At 46.2% G+C, this 16,873-nt stretch overlaps 2 protein-coding genes across 4 annotated transcripts in view; one reads left to right on the top strand and one right to left on the bottom strand.

Moving 5' to 3' along the window:
- med25 (mediator complex subunit 25) overlaps positions 1-16,873 on the top strand; it is a 60,161-nt gene that overhangs the window by 37,080 nt on the left and 6,208 nt on the right. For 2 of the 3 annotated variants that reach the window (XM_070861757.1, XM_070861758.1), the window contains exons 12-19: positions 673-758; positions 1,887-1,944; positions 3,377-3,484; positions 6,792-6,980; positions 9,213-9,305; positions 10,810-10,893; positions 13,685-13,852; positions 16,340-16,544. In XM_070861757.1, the coding sequence (XP_070717858.1) occupies positions 673-758; positions 1,887-1,944; positions 3,377-3,484; positions 6,792-6,980; positions 9,213-9,305; positions 10,810-10,893; positions 13,685-13,852; positions 16,340-16,544 (991 nt within the window). The remainder of the gene's footprint in view (positions 1-672; positions 759-1,886; positions 1,945-3,376; positions 3,485-6,791; positions 6,981-9,212; positions 9,306-10,809; positions 10,894-13,684; positions 13,853-16,339; positions 16,545-16,873) is intronic. The other variant, XM_070861759.1, reaches the window with a different exon arrangement.
- LOC139230027 (protein kinase C and casein kinase substrate in neurons protein 3) overlaps positions 1-16,873 on the bottom strand; it is a 94,967-nt gene that overhangs the window by 254 nt on the left and 77,840 nt on the right. The window lies entirely within an intron of this gene.

Here is a 16,873-nt window from a genome sequence, read left to right on the forward strand (position 1 = left end):
GCCTCGTGAGAGAGAAACCTAGAAAATAGGAGCAGTAATAGGCCATTCGGCCCATTGAGTCTGCACCGCCATTCAATATGATCCTCTATCTCAACACCATATTCCTGCTTTTTCCCCATACCTCTAGATATTAGGGCAGCGTGGTGGTTTTAAGGAGCTTCTTAAAGGAGAGTGAAGAGGTTTAGGGAGAGAATTCCAGAGCTTTGGGCCTTGGCAGGTGAAGGCACGGCCGCCAATGGTGGAGTGATTAAAATCGGAAATGTTCATGAGGTTAGAATTGGAGGAGTGCAGAGAACTCAGAGGGTTGTAGGGCCGGAGGAGATTACAGAGATGGGGAGGGGTGAGGCCATGGAGGGATTTGAAAATGACACGGGAAGATGCCATGTTGTGTAGCTTGTAGTCATCCCCAACTGCTTGGAGTTTTAACATTTTTCTCTTTCTTTCTTCCTGCCCAGCCCCCCAAAAAAAGATTTTGAGAAGGAAAAGTATATAGTTTGCTTGTAGTACCAATGCACAGCTGCTTGATGTTGCTGGAGCAGTTATTTACAGTAATGGTTAAAAAATACTCCAGCCATTGGCCTGTATTATAATTTTAGAAATCGTGTCATTTTCAAAACTTGGCTTCGCTCAACTCCAGGATTCCCAGATTGACGCACTTTTTTTTTGCCCCAGAAACCCAAACCTGCATCCGTGGATTTAAACGCGAAACTGACGCGATCGCTTCCATGCCAGGTGTACGTCAACCCAGGAGAGAACCTGTAAGTATGGGAGCTGAGAAACTCGCATTGTTATTTTAAAAGGAGTCTTGCCACAAGCGTCCCATTTATAAAAAAAAAAAATCAAACGAGCCTTTTTCCCCTTCCGATTTTCTTTCTTTTCTCCCATCGTTTCATTTTGATGGCATTTGTTGGAATGAGGTTCTCGAGCGCTGGTAAACCCACCAGGCGCTGGTACAGAAGAATAATTTACAGCACGGAAGAAGGCCATTTCGGCCCATTGTGTCTGCGCCGGCTGACAAAGAGCTATCCAGCCTAATCCCACTTTCCAGCTCTTGGTCCGTAGACCGGTCGGTTACGGCACTTCAGGTGCATATCCGAGTACTTTTTAAATGCGATGAGGATTTCTGCCCTCTACCATCCTTTTCAGGCAATGAGTTCCAGACCCCCACCACCCTCTGGGTGAAGAAATTTCCCCTCAAATTCCCTCTAAACCATCTACCAATTACTTTAAATCTATGCTCCCTGGTTGTTGATCCCTCTGCTAAGGGAAATGGGTCCATCCTATCCACTATCCAGGCCCCTCATAATTTTATAAACCTCAGTAAGGTCTCCCCTCAGCCTCCTGTTCCAAAGAAAACAACCCAGCCTATCCAATCTTTCCTCATAGCTAAAATTCTCTAGTCCAGACAACATCCTCGTAAATCTCCTCTGTACCCTTGCTAGTGCGATCACATCTTTCCTGTAATGTGGTGACCAGAACTGCACGCAGTACTCTAGCTGTGGTCTAACTAGTATTTTATACAGTTCAAGCATAACCTCCCTGCTCTTACCTTAATTAGCCGAGACATAGAATACAAGTATTCCGCATGCCGCCTTAACCACCTTATATAACTGTCCTACCTTCAGGGATCTGTGGACATGCACTCAAGTCCCTCAGTTCCTCTACACTTCTCAATGTCCGACAGATACCTTGTCCAAGTGCCCATTCTTCCATCTGAGAGTCTACACAGCGTTATTGGCAATATTTGCTATTCCACATGGCTGATGCACGTCCCCGCTAAGCCCAGTCCTATCCTTGCCTAATTTCTGTGCATGCACTCCAGTGGAAATCACTGCTTCGCACTCATTTTTCTTTCCTCTTTCTCCCCTATGCCAATTCTTTTACAGGAAGACAGACCAGTGGCCTCAGAAACTTATCATGCAGCTCATTCCACAGCAGCTATTGGTAAGTAAGTGGGGTTTGTTTCTCCCGAATGGAATTGAATGTATTGATCGCAGGCAGGTCGCTTGATGGAACAGCCTGGTGTATGTCGTGCGGGGAGGGTAGCAAATAATGTAAAGATGGGTGCAACACGTTGGCACATTTGCTCTGGTTCAAAGTGGTTGTAATGTATGCACCTGGTGAGGATGCTCACAGGTTGGTTGAGTTGTGAGTGTCTTAGCCAGTCACGTGATGTTCACGAGACTCAATAAAACCCCAGCCAGTTGGGTTCAGGGGATCCACGATGAGGCAGGTGGTTGTGAGCCTGGTGGATGAACTGGTAATGTGTAGTGTGATTGTTAAACCTTTTGCTAATAAACCTACTAGTTCTTAATAGCAATGTGTTGCTGTGAATTCTTGAGCAAACATAGAAACATAGAAAGTAGGTGCAGGAGTAGGCCATTTGGTCCTTCGAGCGTGCACCACCATTCAATATGATCGTGGCTGATCATGCAACTTCAGTACCACATTCCTGCTTTCTCTCCATACCCCTTGATCCCTTTAGCCGTAAGGGCCACATCTAACTCCCCTTTGAATATATCTTAACGAACTGGCCTCAACAACTTTGAACAACCCATGAAGCAAATACATTACAGTGGTGAGATGCAGGTTCTATTACCACCCCCTCCCCTCTGCCGCCTCCTTCGACCCCCACATATACACACACAAGTAGAATGCTGCCTTAGAGCAGGTTGCCCAAGAGACATCAAGTAGAAGTGAAGCACTTCACGGATGGATTGATAATTGCAGGTTATTTTCTGTCTACCTTGGCTATGCTTGCAGGCATCTCCTTGCCGTATGCTGTACAGATTGGCACAGGTCTGGAAGGTCTGATATAGCTGGGAGAGGGGAGAGTGAAGACCAGGATCTCCTTTTTATATTGGAATATTCAGTTGGTTTTGCATTGATAATGGAGGAAATGTGTTTCTCTCTTACGAAAGTACCGAATTGAAGGGCCGGAAAAGACCAGCTGGTCTATCAAGCTCGTCCCACGCTCGTGATGGCTGGAGCATCATGACCAAACACTTCCTCCTTCCTTCCCCATCCCACCCCCAACCCCTCCACAGCCATGTAATCTGTAGGGCCAACAAGGAAAATATACTCTGGAAAAAATTCCTCTCCGACCCCCTCAGGCAATCAAACCCAGTCCAGGAGATCTCACAGGCCAAGTGTTGGACACTTTCCATTCCCCGGAGCCATGTCCTCTCCTGTCAGTGGCTCATCGTATTCGTATTTGATGGTCTTTGTTGCTTATCATGCAGCTTCACCCAAGATCAGGATGAAAATATTAAGATTTAGTTGGGGGAGAAGAGGATAGAGAATATATATTTTTTTTAATACAAGTTCTGATTTACCAATCTTAACTGCATTGTCCTTTTTCCCCGAAACTATCCAGACAACACTCGGGCATTTGTTCCGGAATTCTCGAATGGTCCAGTTTCAGTTCACTAACAAGGATTTGGAATCTTTAAAGGGACTGTATCGAATCATGGCCAATGGATTTGTAAGTACCTGAGCTGACCTCCTCCCCAGCTCTTAAACACTGGAGTGACACTACTGGTAATGAGATTTTTTACATTTTTTTATTTTGTTGAGAAACCTCTGGTCTAGAGCCAAGGTTCATGGGGCAGGAACTAATGGAACAGTGGTGATGAGGTGAAGCCAAGTTTGGGTTTTGGGAGGAAGGGAAGACTGAGGTGTTTTGTGAATTTGAACTCCCTGAAAAGCATGAGTTGCATTAGGAGGCTGTGATTAGCCATGACTTGGGTATGCGGGGAGGCAGTACAGCCTATGTGGCTTAATAGGAACAAAAGGAGTTCAGAGCACTGATCACAGTGTTGATGAATAGAGCGAGAGAAGAAATATTGCAATAGAGAGAAAAGTTGGACGCTAGAGGGATGAGATCAGTCCTATAATTACTACCTCAAAGTGGTGACAAATTTCAGGCATGTATTGCATTGATATATGGAATGTGGCCTTTTAATTTCATACAGAATTGCGAACACATGATAATTAACCCCCCAACATCTCAATTTTACTTTGAATTATTTTTCAGTGACCTATTAGTTTTCTTAAGTGGGGTTAGAATTCTTTCCGTGTCTGACCTCTTTTCCCCCCCCCCCCCCCCCAACCCCCCAAACACATTCTCCATAGAAAAACTTGTCATAGATGATGAGTCGAGCCAATGATTTGGCAACACATACCGATAAGATTCCGCACAATTCTAAACTTGCCATGTGCCTAACGGTGGGAGGGTGTGTTACGTGGGTATGGGTTGGATACTCTTGCTCTCTGTCACTTCAGCTCATCCTCTTTGTGTCTTAATAGCCCAAAGCCTGTCTATCCATGTAGGAGCTCAACCGTCTAGCTGCTGCATGTTGGATTTAAAACACATTCGTTTAAAAAATAAAATTTACGCGCACACGCCCATAATGTGTACATTAAGTAATCCTAGTGGAATATTGAAATTGGTTGACACCCTATTGTCCAGAGAATAGCATGGAAATGCTTGTGATTAAATAGTGGGCATTGCAGACATTTTATATATTGGCCCTGAATTTGCAGCCTCTGCAGGCCTGTACGAGGTGCGCATGCGCACGTTGGGTCTCCACAATTTCCATGTTTAGGCATGCACTGCGCATGTGCCCAAACGCGGAACTTGTGATCTGTCAAGAATCCTCTTGCATGCATCCGCAAGTAAAAGGCCTCTGCGGGCGGACGTCTGCCCAGCGAATGCCCTTGTCATTTTTCCAGCTGATTAAAAGCCTGCTTTTATAAGCGCAAGACTTTTAACGGGCAGAAAAATATATTTTTTTCAATAATTTAAAATTTAAAATCCTGTTTAAATAAGGCACGTTTATTTTTAGACCCTTTAAAATGTAAATTTATTTTTCAAACAATTACATTTTTGTTTTAAGTAATTTTGATCCATTTTAAATGTAATGTTTAAAAATATATATTTTAAGTGTTTGTGTGTGTTTTGGGGGTATTCCCATCATATGGAATCATCATAAGTATGAATGGGAATACCCCTACTTGGATTGGTTGGACCGGCCCACATGATCCCAGGGGCCTGTACCAAGCGTCGCAAGTCTCTGGAATACGTGAGCCTCTACGCAGGACTTCGCCTAAAGGCCCAGGACTAGAATTCTCTCAACCTCTCATAGAAATCTTTCAGGTTGGAGGCATCTGCCCACCGGAAGACTCCGACTGCAATTTCTGAGCCTTTGTCTTTTATCTGCTCTGAGATTGCTCGATTGTAATGTGGTGTTTGTTGAGGTTGCTTAATAGCTGTTGCGATGATTGAACTCTTTATACATCTTTATATAAATATTGAGGCTATTAGCAAGCGTGCTGCTTTCCAGAGCCCAAATTTTCTTTTGACTTTATTCTGTTGCTGCAACTTCTGATTGTTCGTTGTATGTTAGTTCCTGGTGTTTGAAGTTGAAAGGCAGTGGCACCTCTTCAAATTGCAGAGGTGTCTTGGAACTTGCTGTCTGTCTGGTGAAGCGTGGCTGCAGCATCCCCTGGTCTGCTGCCGCTCACTGTCCAGCTTCACACAAGACGAATGGCCACTAGGATGGGGGCTGTCGCGAGGCAGTACGTCTGGGGGAGAGGGGCAACAATTATGGGAGGGAGGCTAGCTAGCAAAGCGAGTGCACAGAAAGAGACAAAAGCAAAACTGTGCGGATACTGGAAATCTGAATTAAAATCAGTACGCGCTACCTTCCCTGCTGAGTATTCCCAGCATTTTCTTTTTATGAACATAAGCAGGAGTCGGCCATTTGGCCCCTTGAGTCTGTTCCGCCATTCGATAAGATCATAGTTGATCTGATCGTGGCCCCTCCCCCCAATCTGCAAGAGAACAGCTCCGCAGGTCGGGAAGTAAGAGCTGGAGCGGCATACCACTTCAACCTCCAGCGTGAGCTGCTTCAAATGTGTGACAATTTTGAGATGGGCGACTGGGTGACGTCATCAAAACCCTGGTCGCTGTTTTGGAGCATGGGCAGGAACATCGGCAGGGCCTGGGTACAGAGGAGTGGGAAGGTCGGGGCGGATGAGCGGCGAGTGCTTCTGACGAGATGCGGTGCGTGTTTGTGGTGGAGGAGGAGCGGCGAGAGATCGTGGCGGAGGTGCGACAGATGGGGATACAGAGCCCAGAAGAGCCGGGGGCAGCACGGGCCTAGCCCACACTGCAATGTGTGTGCATGCTGGGTCCGTGTAGCAGAGCTGGTCTCCAGTCGTCCTGGTTAATCCTTGCTACTGGACCAAGACCTAGCTCTGTCAAGCCCATGCGGTGGCTGGTGTGCAACGGTCACCACACTGTTTTTAAAAAAAAATCCACGCACAGGCATCGTCCACCCCCTCAATTGGAGTTCAGGACTGGAACATCGGGTCCTTCATCGAAACATCTGTGAACGTCATCCTCGTTCGAGGGACTGTCGATGATATGATATAATGGGTTGATCTGACCTTTGTCGCAACTCCATTTTCCTGCCTGTTCCCCATAACCCTTGACTCCCTTATCATTCAAAAATCTGTCTATCTCCACCTTAAATATATTCAATGGCCCAGTTTCCGTTTTAAATGGGCGACCCCTTATTCTGAAAGAATATGAACCGAAAGAGAAGCAGTTGAAAAATTGGGAGTGAAGATTTACCAATAGAAAGCACTCTGAGCAAGACCGGGTGCATGAGTTGTAGACCTGTCCTGCAGCAGGTGGGAAGAGCATAGGACTTGAGTGGTTTATTCGCCTATGGTTGTTATGTGTTCTCATCTGGAATTCTGTTCTTGATCCGTTCTTCTTCCAGGCCGGCTGCGTCCATTTCCCACACAGTGCTCCGTGTGAGGTCCGGGTCCTGATGCTGCTGTACTCCTCCAAGAAGAAAATCTTCATGGGTCTGATCCCGAACGATCAGAGTGGCTTTGTGAATGGGATCCGACTGGTCATCACCAACCACAAGAAGGCGCAACAGCAGAAAATTGAACAGCAGAGAAATGTAAGCAGTTTCATTCGCAATCTCTAGTTCTTGATGCACCTTCCAATCTATGCAACACAAACTACCTTTTGAGTGGGGGTCTTTTTAAGTGGACACCTCCAGTTTATGTAGGGGAAAATGTGGGAGGCCGGCCAGGAGTGCATTGGAATAGTCCAGTCTGGAGGTAACAAAGTCACGGATAAATCTGCATCTTGCCTCTCCTTAAACCACACCCACCGCAAAAATCAGGCAATCAACACATGGCATACATTCATCCTACGAGTCCATGATAGTGTGATGGCTCAACAGTAATACTGCACTACTTAAAAGCTGGATTAAAGATATTGTGCCCTAAAAATATTTTTCATCACAAGCAGAGCTTGGTCTCCAGTCGTCTTGGTTAACCCTTGCCCCTGAATCAAGACCAAGCTCTGTCAAGCCCGTGTGGTGGCTGGTGTGCAACGGCCACCCCATGTTAAAAAAAATTCACGCACAGGCATCTTCCATCCTTCGGGACCTAGAATGTCAGGTCCCTCATTGAAACACCAGTGAACTCATCCCTTTTTGCTGTGGAAGTGGGTCATCCTCGATACGAGGGACTGCCTAATACTATACTATTTTTAAGTGTATTTCTGTTTATTTTATCTGCTTGTAGCATCGTATGCTCAATGCTTAGTCTATTGGTATCTGTGGATACCATTAACTAAAACACTCTCCATCTCAAACAAGTATGTAGATCACTTTATTCATAAATAAAATCCATTCTCATGAACTGACCACCTTTGGGGGGGAAAAAATATTTTTAGGGCACAATACCTTTAATCCAGCTTTTAAGTAATGCAGTATTATTGTTGAGCCATCACACTATCATGGACTCGTAGGATGAATGTATTAATTCACCGCACTGCCATGTGCTGATTGCCTGATTTTTGCGGTGGGTGTGGTTTAAATATAGAGGTAAGATGCAGATTCATCTGTGCCTTTGTTACCTCCAGACTTGACTATTCCAACACACTCCTGGCTGGCCTCCCACATTTTACCCTATGTAATCTAGAGGTGATCCAAAACTCAGCTGCCCCGTGTCCTAACTCTCTCCAAGTCCCATCACCCCTCTGCTGGCTGACCTACTTTGGCTCCTGGTTAAGCAACGCCTCGATTTAAAAAAAAAAATTGATTATCGTCCTTGTTTTCAAATCCCTCCATCGCCACTTCTCTATCTCTGTAATCCCCTCCAAGATATCTATGCTCCTCTAATTTTAGCTTCTTGAGCATCCCTGATTTTAATCACTCCATCTTTGGTTGGCCTGCCTTCAGCTGCTTAGGCCCCTAAATCTCTCCGCCTCTCCTCCTTTAAGACGCTCCTTAAAACCTACCTCTTTGACCAAGCTTTTGGTCATCTGCTGTAATAGCTGCCCTAGATTTCTCCTTATGTGGCTCAGTGCCCAATTTTGTTTTATGACGCTCCTGTGAAGCGTCTTTGGATGTTTTACTACGTTAAAGGCTCTATATGAATACAAGTTGTTTGGAGGAAGGAGAAACTGGACTTCATAGAATAGTAATCCTAGAAACAACATGGAAGGAGGCCATTTCGGCCTATCGTGTCTGTGCCGGCCGACACAGCTATCCAGCCTAATCCCACTCTCCAGCTTTTGGTCTGTAGCCTTGTAGGTTACGGCACTTCAAGTACAGATCCGAGTACTTTTTAAATGAGGTAAAGGTTTCTGCCTCTACCATCCTTTCAGGCAGAGAGTTCCAGACCCCCCACCATCCTCTGGGTGAAGAAATTTCCCCTCAAATCCCCTCGAAACCACCTACCAATTATTTTAAATCTATGCCCCCTGGTTGTTGACCCCTCTGCTAAGGGCAATAGGTCCATCCTATCCACTCTATCCTGGCCCCTCACTTCCACAACTCCTAGCATGGTTTCCTGGCCTGAGGCGTGGTGCCAGCCAATGTTCCCGTTAAGCTGCCAGCTTCACAATGGGGGAAAAACTGCACCTGTGCGGAAATTTGAATGGGCTACGCACCCGCCAAAAAATAAAAGGCAACATTGGTGCCAACATAATTTTTTTTTTTTTCCCCTCTTCCATAACTAAACAGATTCTTTCTGTCTTCAGCACACTAATGTTAAATCTCTCATTCTGTAAAGGCGAAGGACAGGAGAAAGGCAAATAAATAAATGATCCTGTATGCTCTTTTCGAACGATGATGACGATGGATTTGTTTGTCACCTTGCATCTTTCTATTTGGCAGCAGCCGATGGGGACTGGGTCTATACCCAATCCAGCATTTATGCAGAAACCGCCTGGGGCAATGCCAGTCTCTCCAGGAGTGCAGCAGCAACAGGTATGAACGGACACTGGTGAATGTTGAAAGTGGAGTTGAGGTGGAAGATCAGTCATGATCTTATTGAATGGCGGAGCAGGCTCGAGGGGCCGTATGGCCTACTCCTGCTCCTATTTCTTATGTTCCTATTCCCAATTTATATTTCTGACGTTGCAGGGTAACTCCACAGCTGTTTAGATGAAGCCAGTTTCTCATTGCGCCTGTTAATAGGGGTCACAGTAAGATTAGCTGACTGATGTAAGCACTACTGATATGCTGGGACTTTGAGCACCTTTTCATCCTGAACTGAGGGTAGTTAAGGAAAGTACTTGGATGTCAGGATGGGGACGAGGTGGTTTGAGAATATTATCTTCCCCCAACACCCTGCAGTTTCTGCTTTTCCTGAAGGCCCTGACTTCTGCTGAAGTACAATTCTTTGGTACCTCGCCCAAGTTGGCTGCTCTTCATGTGGGAGTCTAGACACGGAGCACCAGTAACTGGTTCACCACGGCAGGCATCACAACCAAACTCAATCCTGTCTGCGCTCAATGTCCGTGTACGTGCAGGTGCACTTTCCAAGAATCATTATGCAGCTTTCTGGACTCCGTTCTGTGTCCAGCCCAGAGGTAAAGCCAATTATTGTCATGGCTGAGGTCAGCGAACTCTGCACCCATTTGGAATCGTGCAAAACCTGGATTAGTGGAGGGTAAAGCTCCCTCTGCTCTGTCCCAAGAACGTGTCTCAACTCCAACCTCCGAGGAAGGCCATCCTGCCCCCTGCCTTATTTCCCCCATCATCCATCCTCTCGCCCTCCCTGCAAGAGATTGCTAATTTGTGCTGAATTTCAAGCAGGTTTGTTTATAGACTTGTACCCACAGGGACTGAGTAGGTACTGTCCCGAGCATAATTTGCTGAAGACATTTGCAGTTGGTATAAGAGAGGAGACCATCCGTCCCAAAGGCAAAGGAACAAATTATAATCAATCAGATCCCCATGTTTGTTCCTTTTTGGAAAGCATTGTGAATCTACTAATTGCATAGATTGGGCCTATACTCTCTCTCTAGTTTAGAAGAATGCGAGATAATCTCATTGAAACATGTATGATTCTGAGGGGAAATGGCAGGGTGGATGCTGAGGTTGTTACCCTGGGCTGGAGAGTTGAGGACTAGGGGGTACAGTCTCAAGATAAGGAGTCCGGCCCATTTAAGACCGAGATGAGGAGGAATTTCTTCGCTCCCAGGGTCGTGAATCTTTGGAATTCTCGACCCCATAGGGCTGTGGATGCTGAGTCGTTGAGTATGTTCGAGCGATAGATTTTGTATTCTAGGGGAATCCAGAGATACGGAGATCGGGCAGGAAAGTGGAGTTTTGAAGTTGAAGATCAGCCATGATATTGAATGGTGGAGCAGGCTTGGAGGGGGGGGCCATATGGTCTACTTCTGCTCCTAATTAATGTTCTTGCACATTTTATGTATTTTTAAAACATTCTTTCTCCTCTTTTACTCTTCCGTTCCTCACCGTCCAGATGTCAGGACAGCCAGTGACCACATCAATACCTCAGGTTCATACAGTAACAACAATGGACGACCAGCAGCGGCAGCAGAATCTGGTGAGCATACTGCTGGGTTTTTTTTTTGTACCATCCATTTTCTTGCTGAGCAACAGCCTGTAACTATGCGGCTCATCGGTATTTGTGGTTTGTTAGTTCCCCTCCTCTGTCTAATGACTCACTGTCTGGTCTTGGCCATTTCCACCAATTGTAGATCTCCTGCGGTTCCATCTCTGGTTGTCAGAAGCTCCCAGGTTTACAACTTGTCTTAAAGCTGCTTTTATGGCACCCAAGGAAAAGAATGAACCTCATTAGAAAGGAAGATTTGCATTTATATCGTGCCTTTCACAACCACCGGACGTTCCAAAGTATTTTACAGCCGATGAATAACTTTTGAAGTCTAGTCACTGTTGTATTGTGGGAAACGCGGCAGCCAATTTGCGCACAGCAAGCTCCCACAAACGGCAATGTGATAATGACCAGGTCATCTTGTATTAGGTGTTGGTTGGGGGATAAATATTGGCCAGGACATCGGGGAGAACACCCCTGCTCTTCGAACTAGTGCAGTGTGATCTTTTGCATGCACCTGAGAGCAGACAGGGCCTTGGTTTAATGTCTCATCCAAATGACAGCACCTCCGACAGTGCACCGCACTGGAGTGTCAGCCTAGATTTTGTGCACAACTTCTGACTCGGGCAGGAGTGCTACCACTGAACCACAGCTGACCTTCTTCAATTTGCTGATCTTGGTTTTGAGAGGCAATGGAGGCAGAGGTATATATGTTTTTATTCCTCTCAGAAGTGGTTCAGTCCCATATGTGGTAGCTCCCCAGTGCTGAGCAGCCATTTTTCACATGTCCTCTGGGTACTTGACCACGTCAAGCCCTTTCTTCTCTCCCTGTATCTGAGCATGAGTATTTCATCAGTGGATGGTTATGGGGAATGGGAACAGTGCCTGAGATTTATTTTTCCCCTCTATTGCAATCTACGACCAACCCTACCTTCCCCAGCCCAAGGATGCCGAGTGTAGTAGTACACCCAGTCAGGGGCAGGGTTGCAACACGCACATTTGTCCGGCAGATGCAGGTTCAATTTCCCGTTGCCATGCTGAGCTCCCAAGTTCTGCCATACTGCTATCGAGAGGCACCTCATTGAGGCCATTGATTTTTTTAGGTTGCCACTCACCTCGGTGCGTAGCACTCTGAGTCCAAATGTCTTCGGATTTCCACCTCCGTAACATCGCCCGTCTCCACCCTTGCCTTGGTTCATCCGCTGCTGAAGCCCTCATCCGTGTCTTTGTTTCTTCCAGACTTGACTATTCCAACGCACTCCTGGCTGTCCCTCCCACATTCTACCCTATGTAAATTAGAGGTGATCCAAAACTCGGCTGCCCATGTCCTAGCTCGCACCGAGTCCCGCTCACCCATCATCCCTGTGCTCGCTGACCTACATTGGCTTCAGGTTAAGCAATGAATCGATTTCAAAATTCTCATCCTTATTTTCAAATCCCTCCACGGCCTTGCCTCTCCCTATCTCTAATCTCCTCCAGCCCCACAACCATCCCAAGATGTCTGCGTTCCTCTATTTCTGCCCTCTTGAGCATCCCTGATTGTAATCGTTCAACCATTGGTGGCTGTGCCTTCTGTTGCCTGGGCCTCAAGCTCTGGAACTCCCTGCCTAAACTTCTCAGCCTCTCTACCTCTTTTTCTTCCTCTTAAGATGCTCCTTAATACATACCTCATAAACCAAGCTTTTGGTCACCTGCACTAATTTCTACTTATGTGGCTCGGTGTCAAATTTTTTATCCGTAATACTCCTGTGAAGCGCCTTGGGATGTTTCACTACGTTAAAGGCGCTATATAAATACAAGTTGTTTTTGTTGAGACTTGAGCACAAAAATCTGGTCTGACACTCCAGTGCAATATTGAGGGAGCGCTGCACTGTCGGAAGTTCCATCTGTCGGATGAGACGTTAAACCGAGGCCCGGTCTGCGCGCTCGGGTGGATGTAAAAGATCCCATGGCACTATTTCGAAGAATAGCAGGAGAGTTATCCCCAGTGTCCAGGTCAATATTTATCCCTCAATCAACATCAGTAAAACAGATTATCTGGTCATTGTCACATTGCTGTTTGCTGCGCGCAAATTGGTTGCCGCGTTTCCTACATTACAACAGTGATTACACTTTCGAAAAGTACTTAATTGACTGCAAAGTGCTTTGAGAGAGCCTGAGGTCGTGAGCGGCGCTATATAAATGCAAGTCTGTCTGTCTTTTCAGTGCTGTGGACATAAGAGGAGGCCAATGGATGGTAATAAAGGGAAAATAAATCTGCTCTGATCATGTACAATTGCAAAGTGCAGCCTTTGCAAAGTGTGAAAGGTTTGAAGTTAATTTGCTGATACTGGCTTATTAATACCACTGGTGTGAGAATTGCTTGTGTCCCCCTCTTTTTTTTTTTTCCTTCTCCCCCCCCCCCCCCCCCCCCACTCCACCAGTTTATCCTTCTGCAGTAGTGCATTGTTGTCCCACTGCTGACTCCTCCTGCTGTGTTTCTCCCACTTATTGGGAGAAAAGAATGGTATGGATTGTGGAAGGCTGCCAATACAACAACACTGCCTAAACAGAGCAGTATATACCATGCCTCGTGTAACCACCTAGCCAAGAACTGCGGATAGCCACATCATGTGCTGTCCCACTGCAGCTATGGGGCAGCCTTCAAATTATTCATATTTCTAATTGTTCGCTTTATCAAATTTTGGCACAGCTCCGCTACCTTTTTGATTTGCGTTATTTTTTTCATTTCTTCCCCGTCCCCTCGTCCCCTCCCCCCGTCCCCTCTGTTTCCCACTAACAGATGCAGCTCCGAGTGCAACAGCAAGCCCAGGCCGCGACACAGCAGCAACAGCCAGGCGGCCAGCCTCCGAATCAGCCTCAGGCCGCGCAGCAGACGGGACCCCTGCTCCGACCGCCCAACCCCGGTGCTAACCCACAGCTTCGCAGCCTGCTCCTCAGCCAGCAGACAGTGAGTGTAACCGCATCTGCAGACACCTGATCTCGAGACGCATATTTTGCCTAGTCTTTTCTGCCCTCCTTTTAACGGTGGAGTGCTATAGAATAGAATCATAGAACGGTTACAGCAAGGAAGGCGGCCATTTGGCCCCTCGAGCCCGTGCCGGCTCTCTTTGCAAAAGCACCTCCGCTCGTCCCACGCCCCCGCCCTTTCCCTGTAGCCCTTGCAAATGTTTTTCTCAGGTACTTGTCCAACTCCCTTTTGAAAGCAGTGATTGAGTCTGCCTCCACCACCCTTTCAGTCAATGTGCTCCAGATTGTCACAAAAAGATCTTGTTGTGTTGTTCATTTCATTATCTTTAAGAGCAGCGGGATTTGAGTTGCCTACAGGTGGCGAAGTGGCCCAACTAAAATAAAAACAGAAACTGCTGGAAATACTCAGCGGGTCAGGCAGCATCTGTGGAGAGAGAAACAGAGTTAAAGGTTCAGGTCGATGCTGTCTGACCTGAGTATTTCCAGCTTTTTCTCTGTTTATTTCAGCTTCCGCAGTATTTTGCGTTGTGCGCAACTTTTGATTTGCTGAGATGAGAGTAGGAGTGCCCGCATTTTTTGGTTTGATTCGCTGCATACCATCGGGCCACATATAGAAGTATAAAGTTTAAATCCATGTTGCTGTTAATTCCCATGTATCTCCAATTGCTGATACAGTCTCCACCAGTTACACCGTTCACACTTATCAGGGGCGCAAGCCATTTGCATTGCTATAGGAGTTAGTTACAAAGTCGTTCTTTCTAACAAATTTAAGCGCACTGACTGTTTCGGATAGTTCCATAAGTGCTTACCCTGTACGTACCGATTTTAAAAGGCTCCAAGTCAGGTTTTTTCAAGCAATTTCAATCAGCTGTTCACACCTGGTTAAAATGCGATCGCCTTAGTGATTAGGCTAACAATTGGGAGATGCCGATGCCAAGCCAGCTTACAGTGAATATTGACACCACTATGTCGGCCACTGAGTTGGAGGCGGGGCGGTGTGATCCCTTGTGGCTTGCATTTACTCGAACTACAACGGACAGAGTCTGTGCCCTCGACAGACTGGAATCTGCGCCCTCATAAACCACAGCAAACTGAGTCTCCGAACTTGTGACTGAAACTACTGCGAAGTTTCCCCGAGTACAAGACACTTTCTCCAGTAAAATGCAGCGAATAGGGGATAGTTAAATAATACAAATTCCATGCGTAAAATTGATCCCAGTCACTTACAACAGTGATTGGGTAATTTCCCCTGTCAATCATCTCCACCCTGGCCAGGATTTGTGGTGTCACTGCATGCAGCCTTTTTTTTTAAAATATGTTGGTTAGTTAACTTTTTGGTCTCGAAGTCCACTGTGAATAGCAGGCAAATTGGCTTAACACCAATGCACCCTGCAAGGTGGGGACTGTACCAACCGATTTTGGAAATCTGATATCTGATTTTTTTCACACATGGGGGTAACCGTGCTAAGAGCGGCCCTTTCCAAATCTCCTGACCGATTTTAAATTTCAAATTGAACAAACCAGTGAAATGCACGGGTGACTCGAGTTGTTCAAGCTTCTAGACCCAGGATTGCCTGAACACAAGACATTGGGACATCCTTCTGAGACTTGAGCGGTAATGCCACACTTGGTTGGGTGGGGTGGGGGGGGGGGGGGGGCAAGGAAAGAGTCAAGGATCGAACTACAACATTATAGCCCCAGTTCTCTGACTCGTGCTCTCGGTGAGCATAGCTCCAAGCTGTGAGCGTGTGGGATCACGGCATTAACCCATTGATGTCCGAGAGGTGATGGTGAGGCTGTCCCAAGCAATCCAAGGAGATCTGCCACCATTTGTACGGAAGATTCTGTCCCCCTTCCCAGAACAGGAGAAACGCTGATCCAATGTCTGACTTGTGGTCGGAAGAGAGACTTGAAATGCAATGCAGAATACTTGTGCATATGGGTGTTTTGTGATAGTGGGAAGGTCAGCTTATTGTTACTGATGAGCGAGTGCAATTGGACTTGCTAAGACTTGCCTTGAGTCACAGCTACTGCTACCAAGGTTACTTGGAGGAAGTGATTTTGAACATGAAAAGTAACAAGCAGTTACATGTGGCCACTTAACATTTCAAGGTTCTTCATAACATTAACTCTGAGAATTCTGAAGGAATTTTCTAATGTGCCAATGACTCATCAAAACTTACTTTTTCTGTCTGTATACGTTGCTGACTGTTGTACAATAAAATTAGAAAAATGTTCAGTTACTTTTCCAAATTTCCGGTCATGAAATGCAATGAGATTTAAAAAAAATGGATTCCTACATACTTGAGTGCTAAGTATTCTGTATGCCAAAATAGTTTCCAAACTGCCCCATCTTGGTAGTTTAACATTTTCCCCCTCACCTGTGACAAGAGTTGTGAATATTTGATTTGTTTTAGTCCTGTAATTGTTTTATTTTTAATTCTTTGATTTTTTTTTTTCCCCCTAGTCTCAGAGTGGTGTTCCACAGCCTCAGCAACCCATGCACCATATCCAGCAGCAAGCCTCGCAGATGATGTCTCATCAGTCCATGGGCCAGCAGATGCCCCATCATCCTCAAGGACAGCAGCTCCAGATGCAAGGTCAACAGCTAATGCATCAAGGTCCCGGGCAACCATGGGGCAACCAGATGGCACAGCGCCCACCTTTACAAGGCAAGTATCTTAAGATAACACAAAAATTAGGAGCAGGTGTAGGCCATTCGGTTATTCAATAAGAAGGTGTAGGTTATTCAATAAGATCACGGCTGATGTTCAACCTCAACTCCACTTTCCTGCCCGATCACCATATCTCTCGATTTCCCCTAGAATCCAAAAATCTATCCATTTCCGCTCAACGATTCAGCATTCACAGCCGTTTGGGGTAGAAAATTCCAAAGATTCACAACCCTGAGTGAAGGAATTCCTCCTCATCTCAGTCTTAAATGGCTGACCTCTTATCTTGGGACTGTTTTCTTCCCCCCCCTGCCCCACCCCAGTTCTAG

This window comes from Pristiophorus japonicus, chromosome 19 (genome assembly GCF_044704955.1).
Source record: "Pristiophorus japonicus isolate sPriJap1 chromosome 19, sPriJap1.hap1, whole genome shotgun sequence".
Taxonomy (NCBI): Eukaryota; Metazoa; Chordata; class Chondrichthyes; family Pristiophoridae; genus Pristiophorus; species Pristiophorus japonicus.